Source organism: Marmota marmota, unplaced genomic scaffold, assembly GCF_001458135.2.
Source record: "Marmota marmota marmota unplaced genomic scaffold, marMar, whole genome shotgun sequence".
In the NCBI taxonomy this organism is placed as follows: Eukaryota; Metazoa; Chordata; class Mammalia; order Rodentia; family Sciuridae; genus Marmota; species Marmota marmota.
The window spans coordinates 21,111,918-21,124,030 of NW_025999968.1; the positions used below are offsets into that span (position 1 = coordinate 21,111,918).

At 35.3% G+C, this 12,113-nt stretch overlaps 1 protein-coding gene and 1 long non-coding RNA gene across 4 annotated transcripts in view; one reads left to right on the forward strand and one right to left on the reverse strand.

Moving 5' to 3' along the window:
• Window positions 1-12,113, reverse strand: part of Crybg3 (crystallin beta-gamma domain containing 3) — a 120,463-nt gene that overhangs the window by 48,394 nt on the left and 59,956 nt on the right. For all 3 annotated transcript variants that reach the window (XR_007347691.1, XM_015478299.2, XM_048803484.1), the window contains exons 5-10: window positions 10,833-10,877; window positions 10,481-10,596; window positions 8,849-8,996; window positions 3,902-4,038; window positions 2,612-2,726; window positions 1,507-1,542 (exon numbers count right to left, since the gene is read on the reverse strand). Coding sequence is in view for 2 of the 3 variants with exons in the window: in XM_015478299.2 (XP_015333785.2) it covers window positions 1,507-1,542; window positions 2,612-2,726; window positions 3,902-4,038; window positions 8,849-8,996; window positions 10,481-10,596; window positions 10,833-10,877 (597 nt within the window). In the remaining variant the exon portion in view is untranslated. The remainder of the gene's footprint in view (window positions 1-1,506; window positions 1,543-2,611; window positions 2,727-3,901; window positions 4,039-8,848; window positions 8,997-10,480; window positions 10,597-10,832; window positions 10,878-12,113) is intronic.
• On the forward strand, window positions 5,190-8,923 carry LOC125616908. The gene is made up of 3 exons (XR_007347693.1): window positions 5,190-5,888; window positions 7,833-7,842; window positions 8,912-8,923. It is a non-coding gene; the product is annotated as an uncharacterized LOC125616908 (long non-coding RNA).

Below are 12,113 nucleotides of genomic sequence, written 5' to 3' on the forward strand. Positions count from 1 at the left end.
CTTTTTCAAAATTTTATTTTGACATAGGGTCTTGCTAAGTTGCAGAGGTTTGTTATTGAACTTGAGATCCTTCTGCCTTAGCCTCCTGAGTAGCTGTGATTATAGGCATGTGCCACTGGGATATAACATGTGATGACAATATTCAAGCCAAATAAAAAGCAGTAATTCTTTAATGAGTAAGGTACTGTGACATTATCAATGTTATCTAAGAACTTGCAAACTGTGATTATTTATGAAGATCAATCCAGTCATTTATGCTTACAACCTGTAAAACTGCAAAGCCCAAGGAAGACTCAGCCTATCAGATCTGTCATGTCACCAGCTAGGAGATTCATATGAGTCACTCAGTGTTACAGCTAAATGTACATTTATTAGATTAGTAGTTTGCAATTTTCACGGCATTTTCAAATCATCTGGGACTCTGAAAATTTTTGACCACATACCAATTCAAAAGTCTAAAAGTGAAACCCAGGCATAAATATTTTTTTTTAAAACTCAGATATATAAAATTGCAACATATAGAGTCAATGTGCATTAGATATAAAGAAGTTTTTAAAGTCTTCATATATGTTATTGAGAAATGGTAGTCAATTCCACAAATTAGGAAGTCCAGAAATGGTAGGGTTGGAGGAATTGTGCCTTGTTTCCAAGGACAGGAGAAGGATGAATGAACTCCTATTTCCATGCCTACCTCTGCTACAGATACTACAACTTACCTATAAGGAGGGGTGTTTGCATATTTGATCACTGCACTAAGTTTCTTTCTCTCTCCTTATATACATTTTGTAACCCTGTCTCCTTTTTCCCCTCATATATGTTTAATCCTAGCACCCCTGCCTCCAGTTTTCATTGTCTCTATTCCTCCTTTCAGGTATTTATACTTACAAACTGATGATTATGTGATAAGAGCTATGTATACCTCCTTCTCATCAGTCTTGATCTCCTCTGTAAGCATCATCCTCAAATACATGCTAACTATTTCCATTTAAGTATATAGCTGCAATCTCAAACTCACCTCCCTAACAAAAACCAGACCAATCACCTTGACATCAGTAGATACTTGATGGGTTTGAGCTCCAACTTTGCATACTGATTCCACTCCTCATTCACAGCCATGCATGAACAGTCTGTATAGTCACTTCCCACCTCCTCAACATCACTTATTATCATATGTTCTGGGAACTGTTTCATTCTAGTAATTTCAAATACTTAAAGATTAATACTCAGAGGCCGGGTGCCATGGCACACGCTGGTAATCACAGCGGCTAGGGAGGCTGAGACAAGAGGATCTTGAGTTCAAAGCCAGCCTCATCAAAAGCAAGGTGCTAAGCAACTCAGTGAGACCCTGTCTCTAAATAAAGTACAAAAAAATAGGGCTGGGGATATGGCTCAGTGGTTGAGTGTCCCTGCATTCAATCCCGGTACCCGCTCCCCAAAAGAAAAAAAAAAAAAAAGACTAGTATTCAGTATTTGGGGCCTACCGCAAAAGTCATTTTCAACACTTACCTTTAAGTTCATAGGCATTTCCACTTTCAGTCCACCCTAAAGATAACAAGATACTCTTATTTAGTATTAGGTATGCAGATATTAAAATTTCTCAAAATATCTAAGTGACATATGTAGGTTATATAAAATCTAACTTGGTAAAACTACATAGCAAATTTAAGTTCATTTAAGTACTACTCTGTAGTAGTCAAAACGGTCTCCGATTGCTCTACAATTTTAAAAGATTCCAAATTATAACTACAAGGAAGACAATTGAGGTTTAGTCCTTGAGCACACATGAGCAATTAAGATTGAATCCCAGCTCAGAATGTCCCAAACAGAAAGTTGAATTGCTAGTAGATTTAGCAGTCATATTTGGCAGAGTAGATTTCTAAACCAAATATCCAAATGTTTACCCTACAATTAATTGAGCTTTCTAAATAAGAGCATTGAGCTATCCACACTTAACCCTTCCAGGTTCTACCAACACTTTCTAATCACACTTGATGTCTTCATGATGCCAAGATTGTACAGCAGAAAAAGTAAACCCTTCCTCACAAAACCCTAATTCTGTAATTTCTTGTTTCAAAATGCTACTTCACATTGTGATATTTCTTAAAATTTATTAATATTCACAGTATTCTAAAAAAGGCACAGAAGAACTAAAAATGTTCTATTACACAGTCAACATTTAGTTGAATAGTTTTCTCCTCAAAAAACAAAAGTTTGCAACAGAAAGAAATAAATACTACAGATATTTTATTATCTTTAAGAAAGTAAATATTGACAGAACTATATATACATTTATTATTAATGCTGAGCTTACCATTCATTACAGAAGTAGAAGAATGTAATTTACTACAACCAATTTTCTAAGGAGTATCAAGAAAAGAAACTCACAAAAAATACTTATATAGGAAACTTGCAGGTATTGTGGTACTTGTGGCACAACACAAGGTAAATTCAGACCTCTCTACGATATAAACAGAAAAACAATATGCAGTATGCGAATTCAGTAGTACACATATTCATGTCATATTGAGATGTATGAGTAATCATCATAGCTATTTAATTTTGGATTCATGAGTATTTGAGGAAAGGAGCACTTCTTTCTAAATTTGCTTACCATTTGAAGTGGAAGCAATGATTTCATTTCTGTTGCAGAAATCTCAAAGAGCCCATGATCTTCCTCCAACACTGTAGCTTGACCTTTAAAATTAATATCTGGGTAGGCAAGCCACCTAAACAAGAAGTGAATGATTGGTTAAAGTATAATAGTAATAATTTCATCTGAATCTGTAACAGTAAAATGGCTTGCCCAAAACAAAACAAAAAAATCCTCCGTCACAGAATTACACAAGTAAAACACACCCTAAGTGACTGGCCAGACAGCACATAGTATTAACATGTTATGAAAAACTCACATCCTTCTAGCCTCTAAGTCTAATGTTTTCCAAGTTTTACTTTTCTTAGAATTTTCTAATACTCAAAGCCCGTGCACTTTTAACTCAAGAAGACTATAACTGAAAAGTCATAATCATTCCCGTATATCCATTCTTTTTCAAACTAGAACAATCAGAGGAAGGGGTTCACTAAGCATTTTACATTTTGACCTGCAATTTTAGAATCAGTATCAGTTCTACTAGCTGCCATAGAAATAGTATTTGAAATAAGATTCTGAAAAGATGCATCTATCTCCTAGCCAAGCTTGATAATTATAGATACTTCCAAAGCACTGGACTAATTACTAGGTCTGCCCAAGAGTTTTAATTCATGGTTAGAGGAAACAAAGAAAGATGTCCTATACTGACCCCAAAATTGTATACCAACTGTTATCAGAGCAGACAAAAATAATGGGAGACAGAAGAGGAATCCATGCTGCGCTAGGCATGAACTGGTTTTTGTGACAGGAGCCAATCAGGAACTAAACAATGACTGAGCTGAGATGCATGGTCCTACAGATACCTTTAGAAACCCAGAGGCCTAGAACCAAATCTATGCTCAGCATCTAGTAGCCTTGGAAAAGCATTTACCTAAAATGTGAGGGCAATACCATCTGCCTTTCAGGAAAAGAGGGGTGATAAACAACACAGTGCCTCCCTGTTGTCAGGAATTAGCACCTAAGAAACCCCAGACTTCTAGACCAGGGACATGTTTTTATTTTTCAGCCTCAAAATGTGGGAGACAAAGGATCCATCCACCAAGAACTATGTCTAAGGATTCTATACATAAAAGCCTTAATTGGATCCACAGAAAGATTGAATATGTTTTAAAACCTGCATTTGTCTTTCCAGGAGCATAAATAAAGTAAATTAACTAAAACTTCAGAAATTTATATGTCACCTACTAAAATATAAAACAAAAAATTAACTTTGGTGGCCATCAGTCATTATAATAAAGAGGAACTGATACATACACTCCCGAATTCACAGTGAAAGACACAGATTTGGGGATACTCAGTTCTTCTAAATTGGGGACTGCTCGCTGTATGTAGATAGGGCAATAAGCTGAGTCAGACTGTGGGCAAAGTTCTATCTCTGGAATGCCGCAATCCTGAAAAACAGTAAATAAGTAATTTTACTTTGAAATCATCTAAAGACACACAGGCTAGCATTCTCAAACCCCCTGGACATTGTTATAATTATTCTCATTGTTCAGCTGAATTTCTTCACAAAAAAAACGTAAAGGAAATATTTTTGCTCCTTAATTACTTTCTACATGAATTTTTCTGAAGAATCATGTTAATAACCAGAAAATGATCAAATTTATGGAAAAACTATTGTACCAGTTTTTTCTGCTTTGTTTTTTAAACACTTGTTCCATTAAGTAATGCTCAGAGTTACTAAAGGCTTTGAGTGCCAAAGGTCTGTAAGCCTTCCTTCTTAGAAGCATAACAAAGCCATAAGGGAGGAAGGGAGTTAAATAAAAGTTGATCTCATGGGGGACATAAAAAATAAAGAATAGAGAGGCACTACGCCTTCAGAGTGTTTATCTAATTTACACTGACAAAAGAAGTCGGAATTAGAGGTGAGGGGAAAGGAAATCTGTTTTCCTACTTGTGGAACCTTTTTTTTTTTTTTTTAGTGTAAACTGGCATGATAAAGAAAGGCTTAAGAAACTTAAGAAATTTGATGCTACACTCGATCAGTCATAAGAATTAGGTACCCACTGTTAACATGTTCCTTCAGATCTTCTCTTTAAAGTTACACTCCCATATATCTCCTTATCTAATCCCATTGCCATGGTCCACTCTTCAATAATGCCCCCCTCCCCTCCACCCCCCACTCCCGGCTTCCAATCACAACCACCAATCAAGTAGAAGCTACTCTTAATGTAGCTTGGATTGTGAGAACACCACTTTCTACATTTAGCACCTTGGGTGAAGATGCAATCACACTCAATCCACACTTCGGTTCACTGTTCCATAGCACCATGACCCCACTCACACCCCACAGCTCTGCAGTCAGGCTAGTCTTACTAGGCCTTTGTAAACTCTGAAGATGCTTCCCTCATCTTAGCTAAAGAGACAACTCTCTGCATTATTTATAAAAATCTCTCATAACAGTCAACTCATAACTCAAAAGAGAGATCTCATTCTTCTTTAGGGAAGTAATATCACAATTATTTCCCCCCTTCTCCAAAATTACGGATAACCTTCTGTCTGAACACACAATCTATCTCATTACGCATGAGTGTGTAATTATACAACTCAGGTTGCAGGAGCAGAATTCTTACCTAGGAAAATGTGAAATTCAAATGAATACACTTTACTAAAATAGGTAACTGCAGTAACAGAGGTGGTATATATTAAAGACTGAAACTATGTGTTTTGCAATTTTGTAATTCTTTAACCTTTCCCCAAACTGAGTTTTGATCATTCTCATTAAAATGTGAAATAATTTAGATTGTTACATGTAATATTAAAGTACTTTTCAGTGTTCATATAGAAGACATTTAGAACCATATTAGGGAATTTAGTATCTCAAACTCAAATTTTATTAGTTAAAATACAATGTCACAATTATCCTTTCAAAGTGAAGCTGTTTAGTTCAAAAAAGGTGAATATAAACATTAAAATAATAAAAGCTACAATTGTTATGTATTATTATTAAGCCCTACAAACTGTTCTACTTTTCTTAAAAAATACATAAAGGCAAGAACATTTATTCGTCTCATTTCAGAAAATTAGTTTCAAAATTTAACATATTAAAGAAGCATAACCTAGAATCTCCTTTGAAATATAAAAGATTTCCTTCTAAATTTTCATTTCAAAAATAGCCAGAAATGTCCAGAACAGTCAACTGTCAATCTTCAATAGTCTTTTGTATGCTATTCATAATAGAGTTCTAGTAACATTATTTCAAATGCTGCTTATTAATGTTCCTCCAGGGATCTGAGGTACAGTAACAGAATACATAACTAAGTGTCTCACACAAACAAGTTTCCTCTGCATTGTGTTATACAAACAATGTTTGGGTGGTGTACTTCAAAAGGGGAAAAGCAAAGAGGAATTCTTGTCTACAACACAGAAGGAAACAGCACAGCAGCAAAAACATAAAAGTGAATATAAACAAAAATAAGAAGGCATATGTTCTCAGCTATCTTTATTAGAAGCCCAATTTTTGCTCCAGTTGATTGAAAAAGATTTCACTATGTTCTGTATTCTACAGTAGCTATTCACAGAAATAGCATCTTTTGGAAGAGCTATTATAATCCTTGATGGACAAAGGCAGTCAAACACTAGCAACTGAAGGGTACTTTACAGTAATCTAGCGACAATTAATAGCTTACTCTAACAGTTTACTGGCTTCCTCCTGGACATTTCTAATTGTACTATACTTTGCAAGTGTATCCTGGTAAACTCTGTGAGCTTAGACTATTACAATAATTAGTAGAAACAGAAACAAGGTTATAAAAGAGAAACAGAGTGGGAATGTATGTTTGTTAACGAAAACAGTATGAAAATCTACTTGTTTCTATTTTCTATGAGCTGCCTCAGTCCCTGGTCTAACAACAGATCTCTCTCTTGTAGATTCATTAATGAAGTGTGCACAAACTAAGTAACTTCTGGCCATAAGAAAAATGCCATACCATTAAAAAGAATATTAAATGCACAGTAAACATAGTAATTTGCAATACTCATTTATTCTAATTTGAGAAAGTTAAGCACCTGAGTCAAAATTTGCTGCACTGCTACCCCCACTCTCAATTATTCTCACAAAGATAAGCCCTGAGTATACAAAATATACAAATTGCTGAAGACTAAGGGTATCTGGTGTATCTGTTCTCAGTTGAGTGAAGACACTGTGAAAGCATCATCTTTAATCCATTATTCCCCATAGTCCCATATATTGGTCACTTATGGAAACTTAAAACTGAGCAGTTTTTTAAGTGTCCTATAAAATTTTGTGTCCCATATACAGGATAATACCACATAAAGGGTTAAATGACATTAAAGTTTTGACTACTACTAATACCAAACCAACTTTAAGGTAATTAAACAATATAAAGTTGGCATAGGCCTCCATGAATCTGGCACGGCAACAGCCACCATGAAAATGAAGCTATCCACAGGCAGATTCTTGACAAGATTAGAGAAAAAGGGAACAGCTTAATGTCTGACGCTTACTTCATAAAACGTTTAGAACAATGTGAGTGCTTTCTCTGTTCAAAGAGTATTTTCTTTCCTCATCTAAAGTTATGAGCCAATCAAGACATTAGCATTGCAACTAAAAATCCAAAAATTTTAGTTCTAAAACTAACAACAATGGAAGGAGGGGAAAAAATGAAAGCAAATGGTGGATGTGTAAATATTCATTCAAATATCTAAGATCAACAAACTGATCTGTTCCATTTTATTCGTTTGATTTCACGGGGGTTTTGAGGGTGGCTGAATGCCTCATTTCATTCACTTTTGCCCCTAAGCTTTACATGGTGTCTGATATTCTCAAGGAAAGCATAAAACTATAAATAATACAAATCCCCAAAGATTCCACCTACAAACTAATTATTCATTTCAAGGAATTTCTAGTGAGTTAGCTAAATTAAGTGAGCATTCAGATGCTCTTTGCAGAACTGAACTGGTCACTTGGATCCTTCCATCCAAGTGGACACTTCCCTCTCTGCCTTAGCCATTTTAATCTCCTTGAGTACCACCGGGCCACCAATGCTCACCTCTTCATCTGGACAAAAGTGGCTCTACCAGGAGCTCCCTTACATCTCCCATACTGCCTAACTCCTGTTTGATCTTTTCTAAATTTAGATCAGGTGCTACCTCCTCCAGGGGAGATGCCTCTTCCCAAAAGGTGAGGTACTTCTTCGTGGTGGACCCTCAGGGCCCTGCAGAGCACTTCCTGAGTTACATGGTCATGTGATTCAGCAGCTTCTCCCCAGACTTTAAGCAACATGAAATAAGGGACTATATCTCACTTGCATTTCTATTCCCAGAACCCCAAATGGTATTAGATCCAAAAGCAGACACAAATATTTGTCAGACACACATTGGTGTAGTTCTGATTCATTCAAATATACGCAAACACACCTTATGGTAAGTTGAGTTTTTCTATGTGCCAGCTTTATTTTTTTCACATATTTTTTTCTGCAACTATCAACAGTTTAATAACTTAAGCAAATCATAGTAGGATTCACTTCAATTTCTATTTTGAAGTATATAAATGATTTCTGGAAAACATATATACCCATGATGACTGTCACATGAATAACTGCACTACCTCATATATGACGTTACTGCTGAAGGAAAAGTTTTAAATATGTGAGAGGATATTCTGTCCTTATATGACATCTTCCCTTATCACTAATTAACCCTTCCTCTAATCTATCATTGAATGTCTCACAAAATGTTTAATTACCTTGGAAGACCTTCCTCATCTTCATTAATATTTCTAGACAGAAAAAAAAAAAAAACGCCTTTTGCTTCCTCTCCTCATCTCTCCTTTTCTGATGTATCCTAACACATACACAAACATGAATGCACACATATGGCCATACTTAGTAGTAGCAGAATATATTATTAAGAGATACATTTGAAAATATTGGCTTTTCCCCTAAAAATTCCTAGATAATATAGTCCTAATGTTATATATAAATATGCACACATGTGTATGGGTATGTATGAACACAGTACATGTACCACTTTAATAGCCAGAATACAGTTAAAATTTTAAGTTTTCATTCACTTCAATGGTTTATATATGTAAATTCAAAAATTATCAATATGATAATAAAGATTAATAAAGTTAGAACAAATATTAGTAACTATACTTAAGTACTGCTAGGCCACAACATAGTTTTACTATGTGATAAATGAAAGAAAAAAATGAGGGAAAATCTACAGCTTTGTTACCTTTAAGACACGTTTGATAGAACCCAATACAAATTTTCTTTGTGGATGTTTTCTGTTCTGAAGAATCCAGTCACGATTTAACACCGTTTCCCCTTCTTCTAACACACATTTCTGACCTTGGAAATGTGGTTTCTCATATAATAGCCAGCTAAACAAATATGAACACAGTGATGAGTTATATCTAATCTTATAAGTAATGATGCATATGACAAATAATAATAAGTAACAGATCGTTTTATCTACTTATAGTTTTTTTAAACTGGCCTCTTCCTACTATTAGAATATAAGACTCTTTTTTTAAAAATAAAATATCTTAACTTAATTATTGACAAGTAGTATAAGAAAGAAGTGTACACCCTTGGAAATAAAGATACTGAACACCGGGCTGGGGATGTGGCTCAAGTGGTAGCGCGCTGGCCTGGCATGCGTGCGGCCCGGGTTCGATCCTCAGCACCACATACCAACGAAGATGTTGTGTCCGCCAAAAACTAACTAACTAAATAAATATTTAAAAAAAAAAAAAAAAATACTGAACACCATACCACACAGTATATGTCTGTCTATATTTATGTACACATGTACTTCATTATATACACAAAGCTATACATTCATATCAGAAATAATTTATATACAATGGAATTATTTAGCATTAAGAGAGAATAAAATCATGGCATTTGCAGGTAAATGGATGGAGTTGGAGAATATGATGCTAAGTGAAGTTAGCCAATCCCAAAAAGCTAAATGCTAAATATTTTCTCTGAAATAAAGATGCTGATTCAAAATGGGTTTGGGGTGGGAAGTATGGGTGGATTAGATGAACTTTAGATAGAGCAAAGGGGGGGTGGGGAGGGGAGGGGACATGGGGGCAGAAAAGACAGTGGAATGAGATGGACATCATTACCCTAAGTACATGTATGAAGACATGAATGGTGTGATTCTACTCTGTGTACAACCAGAGATATGAAAAATTTGTACTCTATATGTGTGATATGAATTGTAATGAATTCTGCTGTCATATATAATTATAATTAAAAAAATTAAAAAAAGAAAAAGAAAAGATAATTTAACAATTTCAAGTTACACTTCTAGTCTAATTTTTCTTTTGATGGATAATCACGAGATGGGTTACATTTTGTTAAGTAAAGACAACAATACACTATACTTCTTAAAACATGAATACCAGCCCAAACTCTGGACAAAGAAATTCTGACTCCAGCATGTCTATGGGACATGGTTCATAATAACAAATTGAGGTTTTCCACCAGTTTTGGACCATATAAGGAATTCCTCACTTCTTGAGCATTTCAGCTATACTAATAACTCTAACTATGTGACCTTCGCATTCCTTAGCATCCCACAAATTCTGAACTCATTTTCAAAACTCTGCTTCATTCGACTGAAGCATTCAACTCACTGTGCCAATTCTATCCTACTAATACTCCCAATACTGTATTAAGTATTGGTGACTGCTGGCTTTAAGTACTAAAAGCACCCTGTATTTTCTGCCATAGCAAATAAAAAGAACTATGTCTAATACTAGAGGAAAAGGAATATAACTTTTACAAGAAATACAAATACAAGAAGGCATGCTTAATTTCAGAAAATATGCTATAAATCATTGAGATTTCTTACCAGCCTCTTACAACTTTTATCAATACTCCATTGGGAAAAGACCATGCTGTAGCATCAGGAACATTACAGTAGATCTCGTGTTTATATTCACTTCCATGGAGATCATAGATAACCATCTGTAACATAAAGTAGACAGGCCCAATGACCCATTTTAAGAATGTATTTAAATTTTCAGAATGTCCTAGAATATACAAAATAAAATATCCTAAATAGATAAAAACAAATATTACTTCAAATGTAAAATCCTCGAGTAGAAAAATCATTTTCTAAATCAAGCAAAAGTATTTATCTTAAACTCTCCAAACCTGATTTTCACTTTTTTTCTTCATCTACTTGCAAAAACTATCCTTACCTTCCCAGGCCTTGGGTTACATCTCAGAATTTGTCTGTCAACATTCTGAAATAGTAAAAATTGAAAAAGTAAGACTTAAGTTAACACTAGTAGAAACACATGTGGTTCATATTCTTAGCCATCATATACCCAATATGTACTAGTCACCATTATGAGCAAAGGGGTTCTTTACACAGAAGGAACAGAGTGCAAACATGCAGTATAATAGCGTGGTGTCACTGCCTTCAAACAGCCTCCTGCTTAGAAGGGGCAAACAGACATCCACACTTCTAAGGAGGGACCAAGTTAAATGCACAGGTAAAACACAAAGAAAAAGGCCAGGTTGTGGAAATGGCACCGGTAAGGAGGTGAGGCAATGGGACAGGGAGGTCTAGAAGAGGCTTCTTGGAGGAAGTGGAATTGAGGAATTGAGAGGATCTTAGAAAACAGGATTTCCATGAGCTTAAAAAAAGGGATGGGGACGATAGGGAAAAATATTCCAGGAAGAGAACCATTTTCAGAAAAAGAACAGAGGCAGGAAACACAGAGTGTATAGCTAGAGAATTGGGGAGGAAAGACTGGACAAAACAGAACTTATAATCAGAGTGAAGAGGTTCCATTTAATTTGGTTGGCAATGGGGACCCATAAAAGACATATTTCTTCAAATTCTCTCATTTCTTTCAAAATGACTTTCTCTTGCAAGGTACTGATTGGTATACTATTTGCTAAGGGTGCTCTAGGTCAAGATACAGGCCTTGAGAGTCTTCAAGAAAGTTCCATAATCCTCGGAATGCCGGAAAGGGAAAGTCCCATGTTCTGTAAATATTCTACATTAGATATTTAAATATTACTAAACCAATGAAAGACATAACTGAATTTCAACACATTTTCTAGCTCTTTTTCTCCAAATTGGGCTACTCACTGTCTTGCTTTGTATGAATATGAGCAACTCCACTGGGAAGTTGTTGTCAAGCAAATATATAAAAATTTTACTTGACAGAAATATTTTCATGATATGTATGAGCTAAATAGAAAGTGACCAGCATGGTACTGGTACCAAAACAGGCGGGTGGACCAATGGTACAGAATAGAGGACACAGAAACCAATCCACAAAACTACAACTATCTTATATTTGACAAAGGGGCTAAAAGCATGCAATGGAGGAAGGATAGCATCTTCAACAAATGGTGCTGGGAAAACTGGAAATCCATATGCAACAAAATGAAACTGAATCCCTTTCTCTCGCCATGCACAAAAGTGAATTCAAAATGGATCAAGGAGCTTGATATCAAATCAGAGA